Source organism: Dendropsophus ebraccatus, chromosome 10, assembly GCF_027789765.1.
Source record: "Dendropsophus ebraccatus isolate aDenEbr1 chromosome 10, aDenEbr1.pat, whole genome shotgun sequence".
NCBI lineage: Eukaryota > Metazoa > Chordata > Amphibia > Anura > Hylidae > Dendropsophus > Dendropsophus ebraccatus.
Window position 1 is genome coordinate 87569314 of NC_091463.1, and position 16481 is coordinate 87585794.

Genomic DNA, 16481 nt, shown 5'->3' on the forward strand with positions numbered 1-16481 from the left:
CACGGCCCAGATGTGTAATAGAACTACAGTTCCCGGCCTCCTACAGGTCACTTCCGGTCACGCCTCTTCCGTTCCGGGCTGCTTCTGCGCATTGAGAAGGGAACCGGGCCTTGTGTGTGGCGGCGGGTGAGAACCGGAAAGAACCGCCGTGTTTCCTGAGTCCGGGGCCAAAGCGCAGGTGAGGCCGGGCTCCGCCATCCGCGGCGGGTGTGCTGGGGGCGGCGCGGCCGCTGTGTGTGAATGCGGCTCTGGCCTTTATTACTGTTCTGGACATCCGCGGGTCCTCCCCCTCATGTCATCCGGGACCCATATACCGTTACATCTGCCGTGCCCGGTGACCCCCCTTCCCTCTGCTCACAGGACACCTCTCCTCCTCACACCTCCTCTGTGCCCCCCGACACCCCCCATACTGCCCCCCGACACCCCCCATACTGACACCTCTCCTCCTCACACCTCCTCTGTGCCTCCCCATACTGCCCCCCGACACCCCCATACTGACACCTCTCCTCCTCACACCACCTCTGTGCCCCCGATACCCCCCATACTGCCCCCCGACACCCCCATACTGACACCTCTCCTCCTCACACCACCTCTGTGCCCCCCATACTGCCCCCCGACACCCCCATACTGACACCTCTCCTCCTCACACCTCCTCTGTGCCACCCCCCATACTGACACCTCTCCTCCTCACACCTCCTCTGTGCCCCCCCATACTGACACCTCTCCTCCTCACACCACCTCTGTGCCCCCCCATACTGCCCCCCGACACCCCCATACTGACATCTCTTCTCCTCACACCTCCTCTGTGCCACCCCCCATACTGACACCTCTCCTCCTCACACCTCCTCTGTGCCCCCCCATACTGCCCCCCGACACCCCTCATACTGCCCCCCCATACTGACACCCAACACCCCCATACTGACACCTCTCCTCCTCACACCACCTCTGTGCCCCCCATACAGCCCCCCGACACCCCTCATACTGCCCCCCCATACTGACACCCGACACCCCCATACTGACACCTCTCCTCCTCACACCACCTCTGTGCCCCCCATACAGCCCCCCGATACCCCCCATACTGCCCCCCGACACCCCCATACTGACACCTCTCCTCCTCACACCACCTCTGTGCCTCCCCATACTGCCCCCCGACACCCCCATACTGACATCTCTTCTCCTCACACCTCCTCTGTGCCACCCCCCATACTGACACCTCTCCTCCTCACACCTCCTCTGTGCCCCCCCATACTGACACCCGACACCCCCCATACTGACACCTCTCCTCCTCACATCTCCTCTGTGCCCCCCCATACTGACACCGACACCCCCCCATACTGACACCTCTCCTCCTCACACCTCCTCTGTGCCCCCCCATACTGACACCGACACCCCCCATACTGACACCTCTCCTCCTCACATCTCCTCTGTGCCCCCCCATACTGACACCCGACACCCCCCATACTGACACCTCTCCTCACATCTCCTCTGTGCCCCCCCATACTGACACCGACACCCCCCATACTGACACCTCTCCTCACACCTCCTCTGTGCCCCCTGACACCCCCCATACTGACACCTCCTCTGTGCCTCCCCATACTGCCCCCCGACACCCCCATACTGACACCTCTCCTCCTCACACCACCTCTGTGCCCCCCATACAGCCCCCCGATACCCCCCATACTGCCCCCCGACACCCCCATACTGACACCTCTCCTCCTCACACCACCTCTGTGCCCCCCATACTGCCCCCCGACACCCCCATACTGACATCTCTTCTCCTCACACCTCCTCTGTGCCACCCCCCATACTGACACCTCTCCTCCTCACACCTCCTCTGTGCCCCCCCATACTGACACCTCTCCTCCTCACACCACCTCTGTGCCCCCCATACTGCCCCCCGACACCCCCATACTGACATCTCTTCTCCTCACACCTCCTCTGTGCCACCCCCCATACTGACACCTCTCCTCCTCACACCTCCTCTGTGCCCCCCCATACTGACACCCGACACCCCCCCATACTGACACCTCTCCTCCTCACATCTCCTCTGTGCCCCCCCATACTGACACCGACACCACCATACTGACACCTCCTCTGTGCCTCCCCATACTGCCCCCCGACACCCCCATACTGACACCTCTCCTCCTCACACCACCTCTGTGCCTCCCCATACTGCCCCCCGACACCCCATACTGACACCTCTCCTCCTCACACCACCTCTGTGCCCCCCATACTGCCCCCCGACACCCCCATACTGACACCTCTCCTCCTCACACCACCTCTGTGCCCCCCATACTGCCCCCCGACACCCCCATACTGCCCCCCGACACCCCCATACTGACACCTCTCCTCCTCACACCTCCTCTGTGCCTCCCCATACTGCCCCCCGACACCCCCATACTGACACCTCTCCTCCTCACACCTCCTCTGTGCCTCCCCATACTGCCCCCCGACACCCCCATACTGACACCTCTCCTCCTCACACCACCTCTGTGCCCCCCATACTGCCCCCCGACACCCCCATACTGCCCCCCGACACCCCCATACTGACACCTCTCCTCCTCACACCACCTCTGTGCCCCCCATACTGCCCCCCGACACCCCCATACTGCCCCCCGACACCCCCATACTGACACCTCTCCTCCTCACACCTCCTCTGTGCCTCCCCATACTGCCCCCCGACACCCCCATACTGACACCTCTCCTCCTCACACCACCTCTGTGCCCCCCATACTGCCCCCCGACACCCCCATACTGACATCTCTTCTCCTCACACCTCCTCTGTGCCACCCCCCATACTGACACCTCTCCTCCTCACACCTCCTCTGTGCCCCCCCATACTGCCCCCGACACCCCCCATACTGACACCTCTCCTCCTCACACCTCCTCTGTGCCCCCCCATACTGCCCCCGACACCCCCCATACTGACACCTCTCCTCCTCACATCTCCTCTGTGCCCCCCCATACTGACACCACCATACTGACACCTCTCCTGTGCCCCCCCATACTGCCCCTTCTTGCCCCCCCATACTGCCACTTCTTACCCCCCCATACTGCTCCCCTGACACCTCATACTGCTCCCCCCATACTGCCCCCTCACACCTCTCCTCCCCACACCTCCCCTGTGCCCCCCATACTGCACACCCCATACTGACCTCTCCTGTGCCCCAATACAGCCCCCCCCTGACACTTCTCCTGTGGCCCAATACTGCCCCGACACCTCACCAGTGCCCCCATACGGCCCCTCCTTACACCCCCCATACTGCTCCCCTGACACCTCTCATACTGCTCCCCCCTGATGCCCCCATACAGCCTCCCTCACACCTCTCCTCCCCACACCTCTCCTGTGCCCCCAATACTGCCCTTCCTGACAGCTCTCCTGTGCCCCCCATACTGCTCATCCTGTCACCCCATTACCTCTTCTATGTGTCACAGTTTCCTCATACACTCTGTACTACCTTTTGTTTTATCCCCCCCCCCCTTCTTTCCTGTCCCCCCTCCCCCACACACAGGTTCCATCTTTTGTTAGTGCCCCCTCTCTAATGTTCTCTCTTCAGATCCCCATTCAGATCTGCCATTTGCCCCTCCCAGTCTCTTCCATCAGCCCCTCTGGTCTCCAGCTGTTTGCCTCCTTTGGTCTCCCTCTAGTTACCTCTGTAGTTGCCCTCTCCTTTATGCCATCAGCCCCCGTACTGCTGTTTGATCTTTGATCTGGTGCCCTCCCCTAACACACACACACAATGTTTGTCTCTCTTGTTGCCCCCGCTAATGGCTGTCACTAGTTTCTCATTCTTGCCATTCTCTCCTTGTCATTCTCATACCCCCCCCCCCCCTCCATTCTCAGTTTTATGATGCTTCCCTTCTTGACCCCCCTCTCCAGCTAAACAGGTCCCTGGCAGGCTTTATCTGCAACTTTGTTACTTCTTTTATAATGCCAGGAGGGTTAATCTGAGGTCAAATTCCTAATAAACTCACAGTGATTATCCCAAAATCATTACAAAGAAGCTGCAATGTTGCAGATAAAGCCAGCCAGGTACTTGTTTACGTCATCCATGTAGGAGACGCAGGGAGATTTACTTCCCTCTTATTACCCCCCTGCTGAGGGGAAGCCCTGTGGATCTATCTGTGTCACAGATGTAGCACTCGGACCTCATCTGCTGCTAGGACCCGTCCCCGGCCTCACCAAAGCTCCATGTGGGTGCGGGGTGTATAGAGGCAGATACGGGGTCTGATCTGGGAAAGTCTCCAGCGAGGGGATCAGAGCCAGATCCTTCATATTGTCCCCTCTCCGTCTGTCGCTGATCCTTTCTCCTTGTCTGATTCCTACGTTTAACCCTTTGTTTATTGACCCACAGCCTGAACAATGAGCAGCTCCGAGGAAGTGTCGTGGATCAGCTGGTTCTGCGGGTTAAGAGGCAACGAGTTCTTCTGTGAGGTGAGGTCTCATGGGAGCTATTGTAATAGGTCCGCTTGTAGATTATTACACTGGATAACGTCAGTGGTCAGCCCCATACACACAGGATGACGTCAGTGGTCGGCCCCATACACACGGGATGACGTCAGTGGTCGGCCCCATACACACGGGATGACGTCAGTGGTCGGCCCCATACACACGGGATGACGTCAGTGGTCGGCCCCATACACACGGGATAACGTCAGTGGTCGGCCCCATACACACGGGATAACGTCAGTGGTCGGCCCCATACACACGGGATAACGTCAGTGGTCGGCCCCATACACACGGGATAACGTCAGTGGTCGGCCCCATACACACGGGATAACGTCAGTGGTCGGCCCCATACACACGGGATAACGTCAGTGGTCGGCCCCATACACACGGGATAACGTCAGTGGTCGGCCCCATACACACGGGATAACGTCAGTGGTCGGCCCCATACACACGGGATAACGTCAGTGGTCGGCCCCATACACACGGGATAACGTCAGTGGTCGGCCCCATACACACGGGATAACGTCAGTGGTCGGCCCCATACACACGGGATAACGTCAGTGGTCGGCCCCATACACACGGGATAACGTCAGTGGTCGGCCCCATACACACGGGATAACGTCAGTGGTCGGCCCCATACACACGGGATAACGTCAGTGGTCGGCCCCATACACACGGGATAACGTCAGTGGTCGGCCCCATACACACGGGATAACGTCAGTGGTCGGCCCCATACACACGGGATAACGTCAGTGGTCGGCCCCATACACACGGGATAACGTCAGTGGTCGGCCCCATACACACGGGATAACGTCAGTGGTCGGCCCCATACACACGGGATAACGTCAGTGGTCGGCCCCATACACACGGGATAACGTCAGTGGTCGGCCCCATACACACAGGATAGCTGAAGATAACCTGAAATTAATCACAGTTGTTGCCATTTAAGTGTACTGTCGCTTTAAAAAAAACTTTTCACATGTCAATGGTTTGGATCAGTGTTAATCTGACTGTTCAAACGCCGACCGAGTGATTGAGCGAGCAGTGAGACAAGTGTGACTGAGCGCTCCCCTCCCCCACACCATGCTCACCAGGTAGACGTACATCAGTCCTTCTGAGCCAGAGAGAGAACACACTAAGCAGGCTCTTCTCCCAGCCTCTATCTGGTAATCGGACGCCAAAACCACAGACTGATCAAAACTTTAGACACGTCTGTGACATGTGACCAGATTTATAAGGTTAGAGTGGGCAATGACGCCCCCCTTACACACCTGCAGCCTATACCCACACCATTTCAGACCTACAGATGGTGTGTGATTGTGAACCATCATTATGTATCATGGTGATTACAAGGGTGCAGAGGCCGGACCCGTATGTGATCAACAACAGGTGTGTCTGTGTACTAGACAGCAGGGATCGGAGAAACCGGCGGCCCTGGACATCTAACCTGTTCATTCAGTAAGTTGGATGGAGGAAGAGAGCTCTTACACACTCCAAAAAGTTATATGTATTCCAAAAGGAGCCCTAAAAAATTTAAAGGGATTGTCCAGGGATCGGAAAACAGCTGAAGCCTCCTACGCACAGACCCTGACTGGCTGTGATTCCATACGGGAATGTGTGTGGGGGGGGATGTATATCCCGACCATCACTTGCGTACTTCATACATATTTCCAAACCATGGAATCACAGGAAGTGAGCGCTGGAGTCTAGAAGGCTTCAGCCACCTTCTGCCCTCTGGATAACCCCTTTAATTCATCCCCGTGACCACGTCGTCGGAACATTTTACACTTTCTTGTGTCAGAAATCTGAGCAGTGCAAAAGGATTCCGAGATCTCTATATAAAGCCCTTTAAGGCGTTCTCCATTGTTGGCTTCTCACCCGTATCGGTGACACATAAGCCCGTTCTGACAGGGCCTTCCCCTGAGACAGGTTTTTAGATGTAATGTCACATGTCATCCTTGGCTTACTGGCTTCAATACCTGGACCTCCAGGGCAAATGGGGGTCTAGAGGCCGTACTTACCTGCCCGTGTCTGGCTTGGTGGCATAACCTGGCATCTGCTGTGGGGGTGCAGCTTGTGTAGTGTGCTGTAAGGATGGAGGCTGACATACACAGTGGACATATACAGGCTGCTGTTAATGGGGGGGGGGGTGTGCGCGCAGTGCATGATAAAAATGCATTTTCCGGCTAATAAACATATTTACAAAGTTTCTTAAAATCGCCTGTACTATTGATTTCTGAAAAAAAAAAATTTAAACGACAGTGACACTTTAAGTGGCATCTGAGAATTATCCTTCTCCTCTTAACAGCATTTTCCCTATAACCTTTTCTTGCAGGTCGATGAAGATTATATTCAGGATAAATTCAACTTGACTGGACTCAATGAGCAGGTCCCCCACTATAGACAGGCACTGGACATGATCCTGGACCTAGAGCCTGGTCAGTATATCCCATTACATGCCCAACACACTATAGGATTGCTGCAATGTAACGTTCTATACCATCCACCGACTATTAGTAGAAGCGAATGATGAGCGAACCTGCTGAACGCTCCCCGTGGCTGAAGAAGGTGGATGCATGGAAAACATGGAAACCTGAGCGTTCGGCAGGTTCGCATATCATTCTTGGCTATTTTAGCATAATGTTTGCAGGGATATTGAGTTCTAGGCTATATATATATATATATATATATATATATATATATATATATATATATATATATATATATATATATATATATATATATATTATATTTTTTATTTAATATATGATGGTTTGGTCACAAGTCACTTCTTATTTCCATCCTACAGATGAGGAGCTAGAGGACAATCCCAATCAGAGTGACCTCATTGAGCAGGCGGCTGAGATGCTGTACGGACTGATCCATGCCCGCTATATCCTGACTAACCGCGGCATTGCCCAGATGGTGAGACCTTGTGTTTTCCTGTTACTGCCTATGTATCTGATACCTAAATGGCTAATATCACTCCTATCTGATAACTGGAGGGATTGTGTTTCTGCATGGGGGTTGGTATCGACCATTTCTCAGAGAAGTATTTTATTAGTGTTCGCGTCCTGATACTGTCCTTCCAGAATATTTATGGTATATTAACGGGATGTCGATAACTCTGGATCTGCGCGTATCTTTGGATAGGGAGAGTGGCTGCTTTACATGGTTTGTATTTTAAGTTGCCCACGTAGTAACATCAGTGGACAGTGTTGGGGCAATAGACTATAAACAGTCTTCAGTAGAGGATGGAATACTGCAGCAGCATACAGAGCAGACTCCTATGTGCGTATAGTGCTGCTGTCCTGTCTCTCGTCTCTAACAATACAATGCAGAACCACCTTCAAATTTTATTAAAGTGTGTAAAATAGAAAATGGCCCTCAGCAACCAATAGACGCTCTGCTTCATTTTACCCATGGCAGAAATATGAGCTGTGATTGGTTACTTGTTTACGTTGTGCATTTCATCTTCATTTTTGACATTTAAATTCCCAACACTCTTAATATGACTCTGTTCACTCTGTCGAGTCTACACTGCAAAGCTGTTTATCTGCAGGAAATGGGAACCGATGTGAAGATTGTAATATTTGAAATCTTTTTACTCGCTGAACCTTGATGGTACCTGCCCTTTAACCTGGTAGTGAGTGGAACTGCTTTAGTCTGCGTGTTGTATGGGTGTCCACTGAGAGGTGTAATTTACATGGCTGGGATTGCAGAGCTTTTATCCTGGCTGTTTACCACCTTAAAGGGGTCTCCTGTGTAATAGGAACATATCAGCAGGTTGATTAGTCTAACCTGCGGATAGTTCCCCTTTAAGGTCAGCATAAACCTAAAATATTTGACGGACTAAAAATTGTCACCTGTTATTTTCCATCACATCCGACCCCTATTGGTGGTTCAGGAGAGCCGTATACACCTTAGAATGACGGCCAATGACACTAGTGGGGTCTTTGGCTGTCTAAGGGCCCTATTACACGGGACGATTATCGTGCGAAAAATCGCTATATTGTTCAAACTTAAATGATGATCGTTCTGTGTAATTGCAGGCAACGATTAAAAAATAGTTTGTATGTCGTTGATTTAGATCTGAACCTAAAATCATCGTTAATTGTTCGGTAATTCCACATTCATTCGCATTTCAGTTCACTACTCGTTCAGCGTAATTGCACATTGTTCATTGTTTTGCTTGGATCAGATGGAGCAAACGATTGTAGTAACGATTGTAATAACGATTGTATCTATTGATTAGCGTTCGGTGTAATATGGTGAACGATTTCAGGTTAACGATAAACAATCTTGTTTGCAATCATTTACCGTTAGTTGTTAATCGTTAAAAATCGATTTGTGTAATTGGAGCCTAAGGGCCCTATTCCACGGGGCGACCGTTCGGAATGAAGCGATAATCTTCCGGTTGAGTAGCAGTTAACGATTAAACGACGAACGAGAAATCATTGATCGCTTAAAAAGACCTGGACCTATTTTTAACGTTGCTCGTTCGCAGTTCGTTCACATGGAATAAGATGTCGTTCCCAGTAACGACGAACGCAGTAACGACTGCAAGAACGGTCATAAATAACGATCATCGTTCTGTGTAAATGGGTAAACGATTTCAGGTCATTCGCAATAGCTGTCGTTTGAGATAGTTTATCGTCAACGATAATCGTCCTGTGGAATAGGGCCCTAAGGTGTATGGGGACCTTTAGATGTACATGCTCAGCGTTTAAAGCCAAAAACAGAGCTCACTGCTGAAGGGGTTAAATCTTATTTCATGAAGACCTTGCTATGAAATATATATGAGGAATAACCGTACACGATCTCCCCCTCCCTGCTGAGATCAGCAGTACTGAGTATATCGATCAGACGCTCTTCCCTGGTTATTATTGCTCCCCTCCTGCCTGTGTTCTGTATATATGAGCCGTGTTGTCCGATCAGTTCACGTCCGGTAAATGTTTTCCATGGCCCGGCCGCCAGGACCACAGCCAACGCCGCCCACCGCAACTTCTCAATGACAGGAACTCCCAATTCTGTTCCTAGCTCCGTCCTGGCTGCACCCTCCCTGCAGCGCTCATACTGCTGTAATGAACATCCCTTTCATGAATGATTAATGTCTATTGACCGACCCGGATCATTCAGCTGTTTTACATTAGAGGTCGAGGACAGAGCGGCTCCATCTCTGGATCATTGCCATGGTGCAGCTGCTGACCTGACGGCTGCAGAGATGGGATATATGTGCTGTATGTAATGTGACCGGCCCTGGTTACTACACATCATGTCTGCCCTGATATTACTACCATACTCACTTAGCAGAGGAATAAACAGGGATGGGAGCCACTGACCAAAACTACAACAGAATGTGGTCAAGCTGGTCAAGCCATAGGATCTGTAAGGGGTGATGCAGTTATAGTCACCTAGAAGCACAGTATTAAAGGGTTATCACATTATTATATGTCAGGGATGGGGAACCTTGGGACCTCCTGCTGTTACAAAACTACAATTCCCATCATGCATGGACAGCCAAAGCTTCGCTGCTGGAGGGCCCAAGGTTCCCCATCCCTGTTATATGTGATCGTCTGTTGTCAGGCTCGGGGACGGCTGTCTGACTTAGAGGTTGGACCCCAGTTATCTCAAAAACAAGAATCAGTCACATGTGGATGCCGCCACTACAACCATTCTCTATGGGGGCAGCGGGACGTAGCTGAGCACTGTACTTGGCTTTCTGGCAGCTGTCATAGAGAGTGAACGTAGCAGCAGTCATCTGCCCTGCTCCTCCCTTGTGATGGGAGACCCCGTCCCTGTGACCAGGATAGGAGAGTGGTCTCCTGTCCTGGAGATGGGCATAGTAGTGGAAGCCCTTGAGCATCCTTTGCCATAATCCCTCATGTTAAAATTAGGGGACATGTTAACATTTTGGCACATAACTCTGTTGCTTTAAGTGCAGTTTAACTCCATTAACATAACTAAAATATTTTTAGCCCTGACTGGTACTTATTGTTTCACTCTCGTGCAGCAATGTATTACAATGCAAATCTATGGCGCTTCCAGTAATTCTGTACACCACTTGCTTTAGGAGCAGACTACAAACCTGTTAGGGTTTGAAAGGGTGCCCTGCCATGCAAGCATGTAAGATATACACTCACCGGCCACTTTATTAGGTACACCTGTCCAACTGCACGTTACCACTTAATTTCTAATCAGCCAATCACATGGCGGCAACTCAGTGCATCTAGGCATGTAGACATGGTCAAGACAATCTCCTGCAGTTCAAACCGAGCATCAGTATGGGGAAAAAGGGGATTTGAGTGCCTTTGAACGTGGCATGGTTGTTGGTGCCAGAAGGGCTGGTCTGAGTATTTCAGAAACTGCTGATCTACTGGGATTTTCACGCACAACCATCTCTAGGGTTTACAGAAAATGGTCCGAAAAAGAAAAACCATCCAGTGAGCGGCAGTTCTGTGGGCGGAAATGCCTTGTTAATGCCAGAGGTCAGAGGAGAATGGGCAGACTGGTTCGAGCTGATAGAAAGGCAACAGTGACTCAAATAGCCAACCGTTAAAACCAAGGTAGGCAGAAGAGCATCTCTGAACGCACAGTACGTCCAACTTTGAGGCAGATGGGCTACAGCAGCAGAAGACCACACCGGGTGCCACTCCTTTCAGCTAAGAACAGGAAACTGAGGCTACAATTTGCACAAGCTCATCGAAATTGGACATTAGAAGATTGGAAAAACGTTGCCTGGTCTGATGAGTCTTGATTTCTGCTGCGACATTCGGATGGTAGGGTCAGAATTTGGCATCCACAACATGAAAGCATGGATCCATCCTGCCTTGTATCAACGGTTCAGGCTGGTGGTGGTGGTGTTATGGTGTGGGGAATATTTTCTTGGCACTCTTTGGGCCCCTTGGTACCAATTGAGCATCGTTGCAACGCCACAGCCTACCTGAGTATTGTTGCTGACCATGTCCATCCCTTTATGACCACAATGTACCCAACATCTGATGGCTACTTTCAGCAGGATAATGCGCCATGTCATAAAGCTAGAATCATCTCAGACTGGTTTCTTGAACATGACAATGAGTTCACTGTACTCAAATGGCCTCCACAGTCACCAGATCTCAATCCAATAGAGCATCTTTGGGATGTGGTGGAACGGGAGATTCGCATCATGGATGTGCAGCCGACAAATCTGCGGCAACTGTGTGATACCATCATGTCAATATGGACCAAAATCTCTGAGGAAGCTTCCAGCACCTTTTTGTATCTATGCCACCAAGAATTGAGGCAGTTCTGAAGGCAAAAGGGGGTCCAACCCGTTACTAGCATGGTGTACCTAATAAAGTGGCCAGTGAGTGTATGTACCCTTTAAAGATGAACTGTTGCTGCTGACCTGTCTGTTCTAGCAAATACCTGCGATGCCCATGAGATAACCTCTTTGGATCATCTATTCTTATAGCCTTGTGATGTGTTTTTCCTCTGTTCTTACTAGACATATGACTCTAACCAAATGGGTGTTACCAACAGGGGGCGTGTCCATAAGTATCCAATCAGAGCTGACATTACCAGACAGTGAGGTTACACGCCCCCAACTGGTAACACACCCAGTTGGTCATTCAGTGATATGTTGTTGGCCTAAGTGTTGATGCAAACGCAAGAAAGCCAGAGTTGCCCATCATGTCATTAGTTTGTCAAAGCTTGTCAAAGCCTCACAGCTCTACTGATCCAACCTGAGCTATAGTCTTTAGAAGCCCCCCGACCTCTATAATTTCTGTTGCTCATGTTGTGTCTGGGGTTAGTTGCATTGTCCTATTCCATTTGCTGGAGCAGAGCTCAGGATAAGCCGTAGGGCACTGTCTCCTCTTACCTGAACTTGCTGCTCCCTTTATCTGTATCTGGGGTGCTTGGCACCATGTCATGAGGGATTCAGCTTTAGAGCCATACAGAGGAGATGGCTGCTCAGGCCTTGGTCTTGCCAGGTAACAGGTGACAAAAGCCATGTGGTTATTGAGGCTGGGGCAAACATTATTTCTGGGCAAAACTGGACCATAGTGCATGAATGTAATCCCAGGCACAACCATTGGTGGTAGTGGTGGTCCTGGAGGAGAAAAGCCTGGGGCTTCTTTGTGGACAGACTGTAAAGGAAAGGCGACAGCTTGTACTCCAGTGTCGGTGATCGAGATGGCTTTGGCAGAGTCTCCGACACTTCTGGACTTTTCTTATACTTTTCCTGTTTCTTGTCTTTCTTGCAGTTGGAGAAGTACCAGCAGGGAGACTTTGGTTACTGTCCCCGCGTCTACTGTGAGAATCAGCCTATGCTGCCCATCGGTAGGTCCCTGCCTTCTGTATGTTGCTGCCTGCTCTGTCTGCAGTAATAAATGCTGTATTAACCTTGTTCCTGTCTCTGCCAGGCCTCTCTGACATCCCCGGTGAAGCCATGGTAAAGCTGTATTGCCCCAAGTGTATGGATGTTTACACCCCCAAATCCTCCCGCCATCATCACACAGATGGAGCATATTTTGGCACTGGATTCCCCCATATGCTCTTTATGGTTCACCCGGAGTATCGACCCAAGAGACCCGCCAATCAGTTTGTCCCCAGGTAAGATGGAGATGGATAAGTTCATTGTCTGATTTCCTAAATATAACTGAAGGGCGTTGTCCCATGGACTAAATTATCCTTCACCTACTACAAATTATCCTTCACTTACAGTCTATGAGGTATGTATGTGGGAAATATTCCCTATAGAGCTGGAGATCTGTACATAGTCCTCCATGAAAGACTTCAGCGTTAGAGTCACTGTGGTGTTTTTATTTTTTTATTTTTTTGCAGAAATCAATAGTCCAGGAGATTTTAAGAAATTTTGTAATTGGGTTTATTAGGCAAATATGCCATTATCTGCATTCAAAAAGACTTTCCCCAGCCCCCCCCCACCCCACCCCACCCCTTTTTTTAATCAGTCGGGCCCTGTGTAATCTATGGAGGGGGGAGGAGGGAGATTAGTCGCCAGCAGAGAACAAAAGATTACACAGTGGAAGCTGTGTGAAAGCTGGTATTCAGAGGTCAGAGAGGTCAGTGCTGACTTCAGAGGAGATAGCCCAGTGATGTAGCTGTAAATTAACTCTTTGTTCTGTCTTGGTGCCTCATCTCCCTCCACCCTTCCTTTCTCCATAAGAGAACAATGAAGACTGGTGAGAGCTTTAAACTGCTTTCTCATGATAAAAATGCATTTTTCGGCTAATAAACCCAGTTACAAAGTTTCTTAAAATCGCCTGTACTATTGATTTCTGCAAAAAAAAAAAAAATAAACATATTAAACCACAGGTACACTTTTTAAGTGAAAGCAGTCACTGTTGTGTTCTGCATTTTGTCCAGCAGGGGGTACTGCTACATATACATATAGAGGATACATCTCTGAGATTACTTTCCTGTGTCATCAGTTTTTCCAATAGATACTGTGAATACAGGAAAGCACACACACCCTGGAGTGTAGCCGGATCATCACACACCTAGGAGTGTAGCGTGGTCGTCACACACAATGGCCGCCTCTGTTTAGTCAGCAGAAAACCCTTCTCACAATCTCTTCATGGCTTCCTAAGTTTGTCCTCTTCCTCAGAGTTATCACAAGGTTCCCATATTTATTTTTTTTTGGGGGGGGCGGGGGGGTTTCCCCTCCCAGCAGCGGCCTGTGTCCTCCCACATCTGGGACATTCCCCCCTGGGAGATCCACCCGAGGTTTATAATTACGGAAAGCAAATATTCAGTAAATAGGATTTAGTCGTCATCAACCACAGACTAGAAGTTATTCGGGGTGTGGTCTGTGGGTTACAGCGAAAACATGTGACTTCATTTTTCCACTATGAAAAATATGTTGCACGTGGTTGGACGCCACTGTTCAGACATATATTGCTGGGGTTGTGTGAAGACCGTTCCTTATATCGATAGCTAATATGGCAAGTTTGAACTAGACTCTCAGCTGCCATCTCAACCAACCAAGCAGCGCAGTGTTGTTGCAGGTCAGTGGGTTATACCGGGGAATCGTGTTAAAGGGGTTAATAGAAAAAACACAGCTACTTTCTTGCAAAAACAGCGCCACCCCTGTCCTCAGGTTGTGTGTGGTTTTACAATAAGGCTCCATTCACCTCAGTGGAGCTTAGCTGCCATACCACACCTAAACTGAGGACGAGTGGTGCTGTTTCTGGAAGAAAGCAGCCCCTTTAAATGATCTGGGATTGGTTTTGTGTGGGCTTAGCTTGCAGCCATGTTTCCTTCCTGACATTTTAAAGTCACACTGTCACCCCCTATTTGCAGTCTGACTGCTCTCCACAAGTGTAAAGGGTAAATGTTACAGCTTTCATTACTTATTTCATATCACACCTCATGGTGCTGGTCGTTTTTATCACCTTTTGGATTGGTATGTGTGGGCGGGGCCTCACAGCCTTTGTGCCACATCGCCCGCCTATATTGCCACTAAGCCCCGCCCCATCCATGACATCATCGTCACATAGGCCCCGCCCCCTTCATTGGGTAGTTATACAGATGTGATTGAATGTATCCTGTATACATATAGGGGAATGCCTGTCATAGCTGCAGATTAATTTGCTATTTTGTCCCCCATAGATACATATAGAGGGCTAGCACCACACCCATGAGGGTTTATGGACGTCCTAAATAGGAGACCCTTTACTTGAAATTCTCATAATATTTAGAATAAAGCTGTGTAGGGCTCGCATGTCCGCATGGTATGTATGTATATATCCTCCATACTACCTATACTCTGGCCTGAGCTAATTCTGTTGTCTCTTCTCCTCTTCGTAGGTTATATGGCTTCAAAATCCACCCCATGGCATACCAGCTCCAGCTTCAGGCAGCCAGCAACTTCAAAAGTCCCGTGAAGACAATGCGTTGAGATCCACCCTGGTATACGGTTTCAGTATCGGGCCCGCTGACCCCTCCAAAGCCTCATCTTACTGCACCAGTCATGGAGCAATGTTTTTTTTTTTTTTTCTTTTTTTTCGGTGTCTGACTTTTCACCTATTTTATTTTAGTCTTCTTAAAAGTGTGTTCCTACAACCTATGATGACTGTGGTTAAATAAATAAAATTATATAGAATGAACCGATGCTGGACTATCAAATTGAGTTTTTTTTTTTTCCTGTCATGCTAAGGGGTTGTTAAAGGCTGCATGCTACTCCAAAATCAAATGGAGTAAGGAACTTATGGAAACTCCCTAGGGCCCATTCACACTACTGAATCTGCCAAAATTCTGTGCGGACTCTGCCGAATCCTGCCTGCTATCTGTTAGACATGTCAATTCTTTGAGTGAAGGTGTGCAAGCACTCCCATTCTTGTAGCAGGCAGGATTCGGACGTTTGTGGGGGGTCCCACGTAGTGTGAACAGGGCCTAAGACTGCATTGTAATGAAGTCTATGGTGCCTCCAGCAATGAAGGGCTGCAGCAAGGGAGTACCAGTTTCTGTGATCGGCACTGGTTTGCTGTAACTTCACAAGGCCTGACCAGCTGGGGCCGGGCTGCACTAACAATCACTAGATTGTTTCTGTGGCCCATTCAATTTATCAAAGATGCATTGGAAAGGCGGCACATAAGATCTGACCCCCTGATGAACGAGCGCTCCGTTGGCTGTCCAGGCATGATGGGAATTGTAGTTTTGCAACAGCTGGAGGGCCGAAGGTTGTCTACCCATGTTATAAGGAAAAAGGCATTAAGAGTGGTTAAATAATTGAAAAACATGGAGTCTTCAAGTTCAGCTGTATGGTTCATGGCTCCAGAGGAGCTCTTATAGTAAAGGTTTCTTCCCACTTCACCAGCAGCGGAATGCGATTGCTTTATGATAAGAACGTCTGCTGTGTACAGTGCAAAGAAAGACGTCTAGAATTTTTCTTTCAAGGAATGCGATGTAGCAAGGGCGGCAGTGATATCGGGATTTAATGAAAGTAAATGGCTGGAAGTGTGTCAGTGCTTCAAAGCGAATGTGTCACCTAGTAGTCCCAGATACTGAAACGTGCTGTGTCTGA

The 16481-nt window shown here is 49.9% G+C and overlaps 1 protein-coding gene across 1 annotated transcript; it reads left to right on the forward strand.

Moving 5' to 3' along the window:
* The first annotated feature begins 53 nt into the window (after positions 1-53).
* CSNK2B (casein kinase 2 beta) lies at positions 54-15568 on the forward strand. The gene is made up of 7 exons (XM_069943736.1): positions 54-178; positions 4356-4435; positions 6786-6888; positions 7260-7375; positions 12700-12775; positions 12859-13048; positions 15266-15568. Exons 2-7 carry the CDS (start codon positions 4364-4366, stop codon positions 15354-15356), a joined length of 648 nt encoding a protein of 215 aa, XP_069799837.1. The 5' UTR covers positions 54-178; positions 4356-4363; the 3' UTR covers positions 15357-15568.
* The last annotated feature ends 913 nt before the right edge of the window (positions 15569-16481 follow it).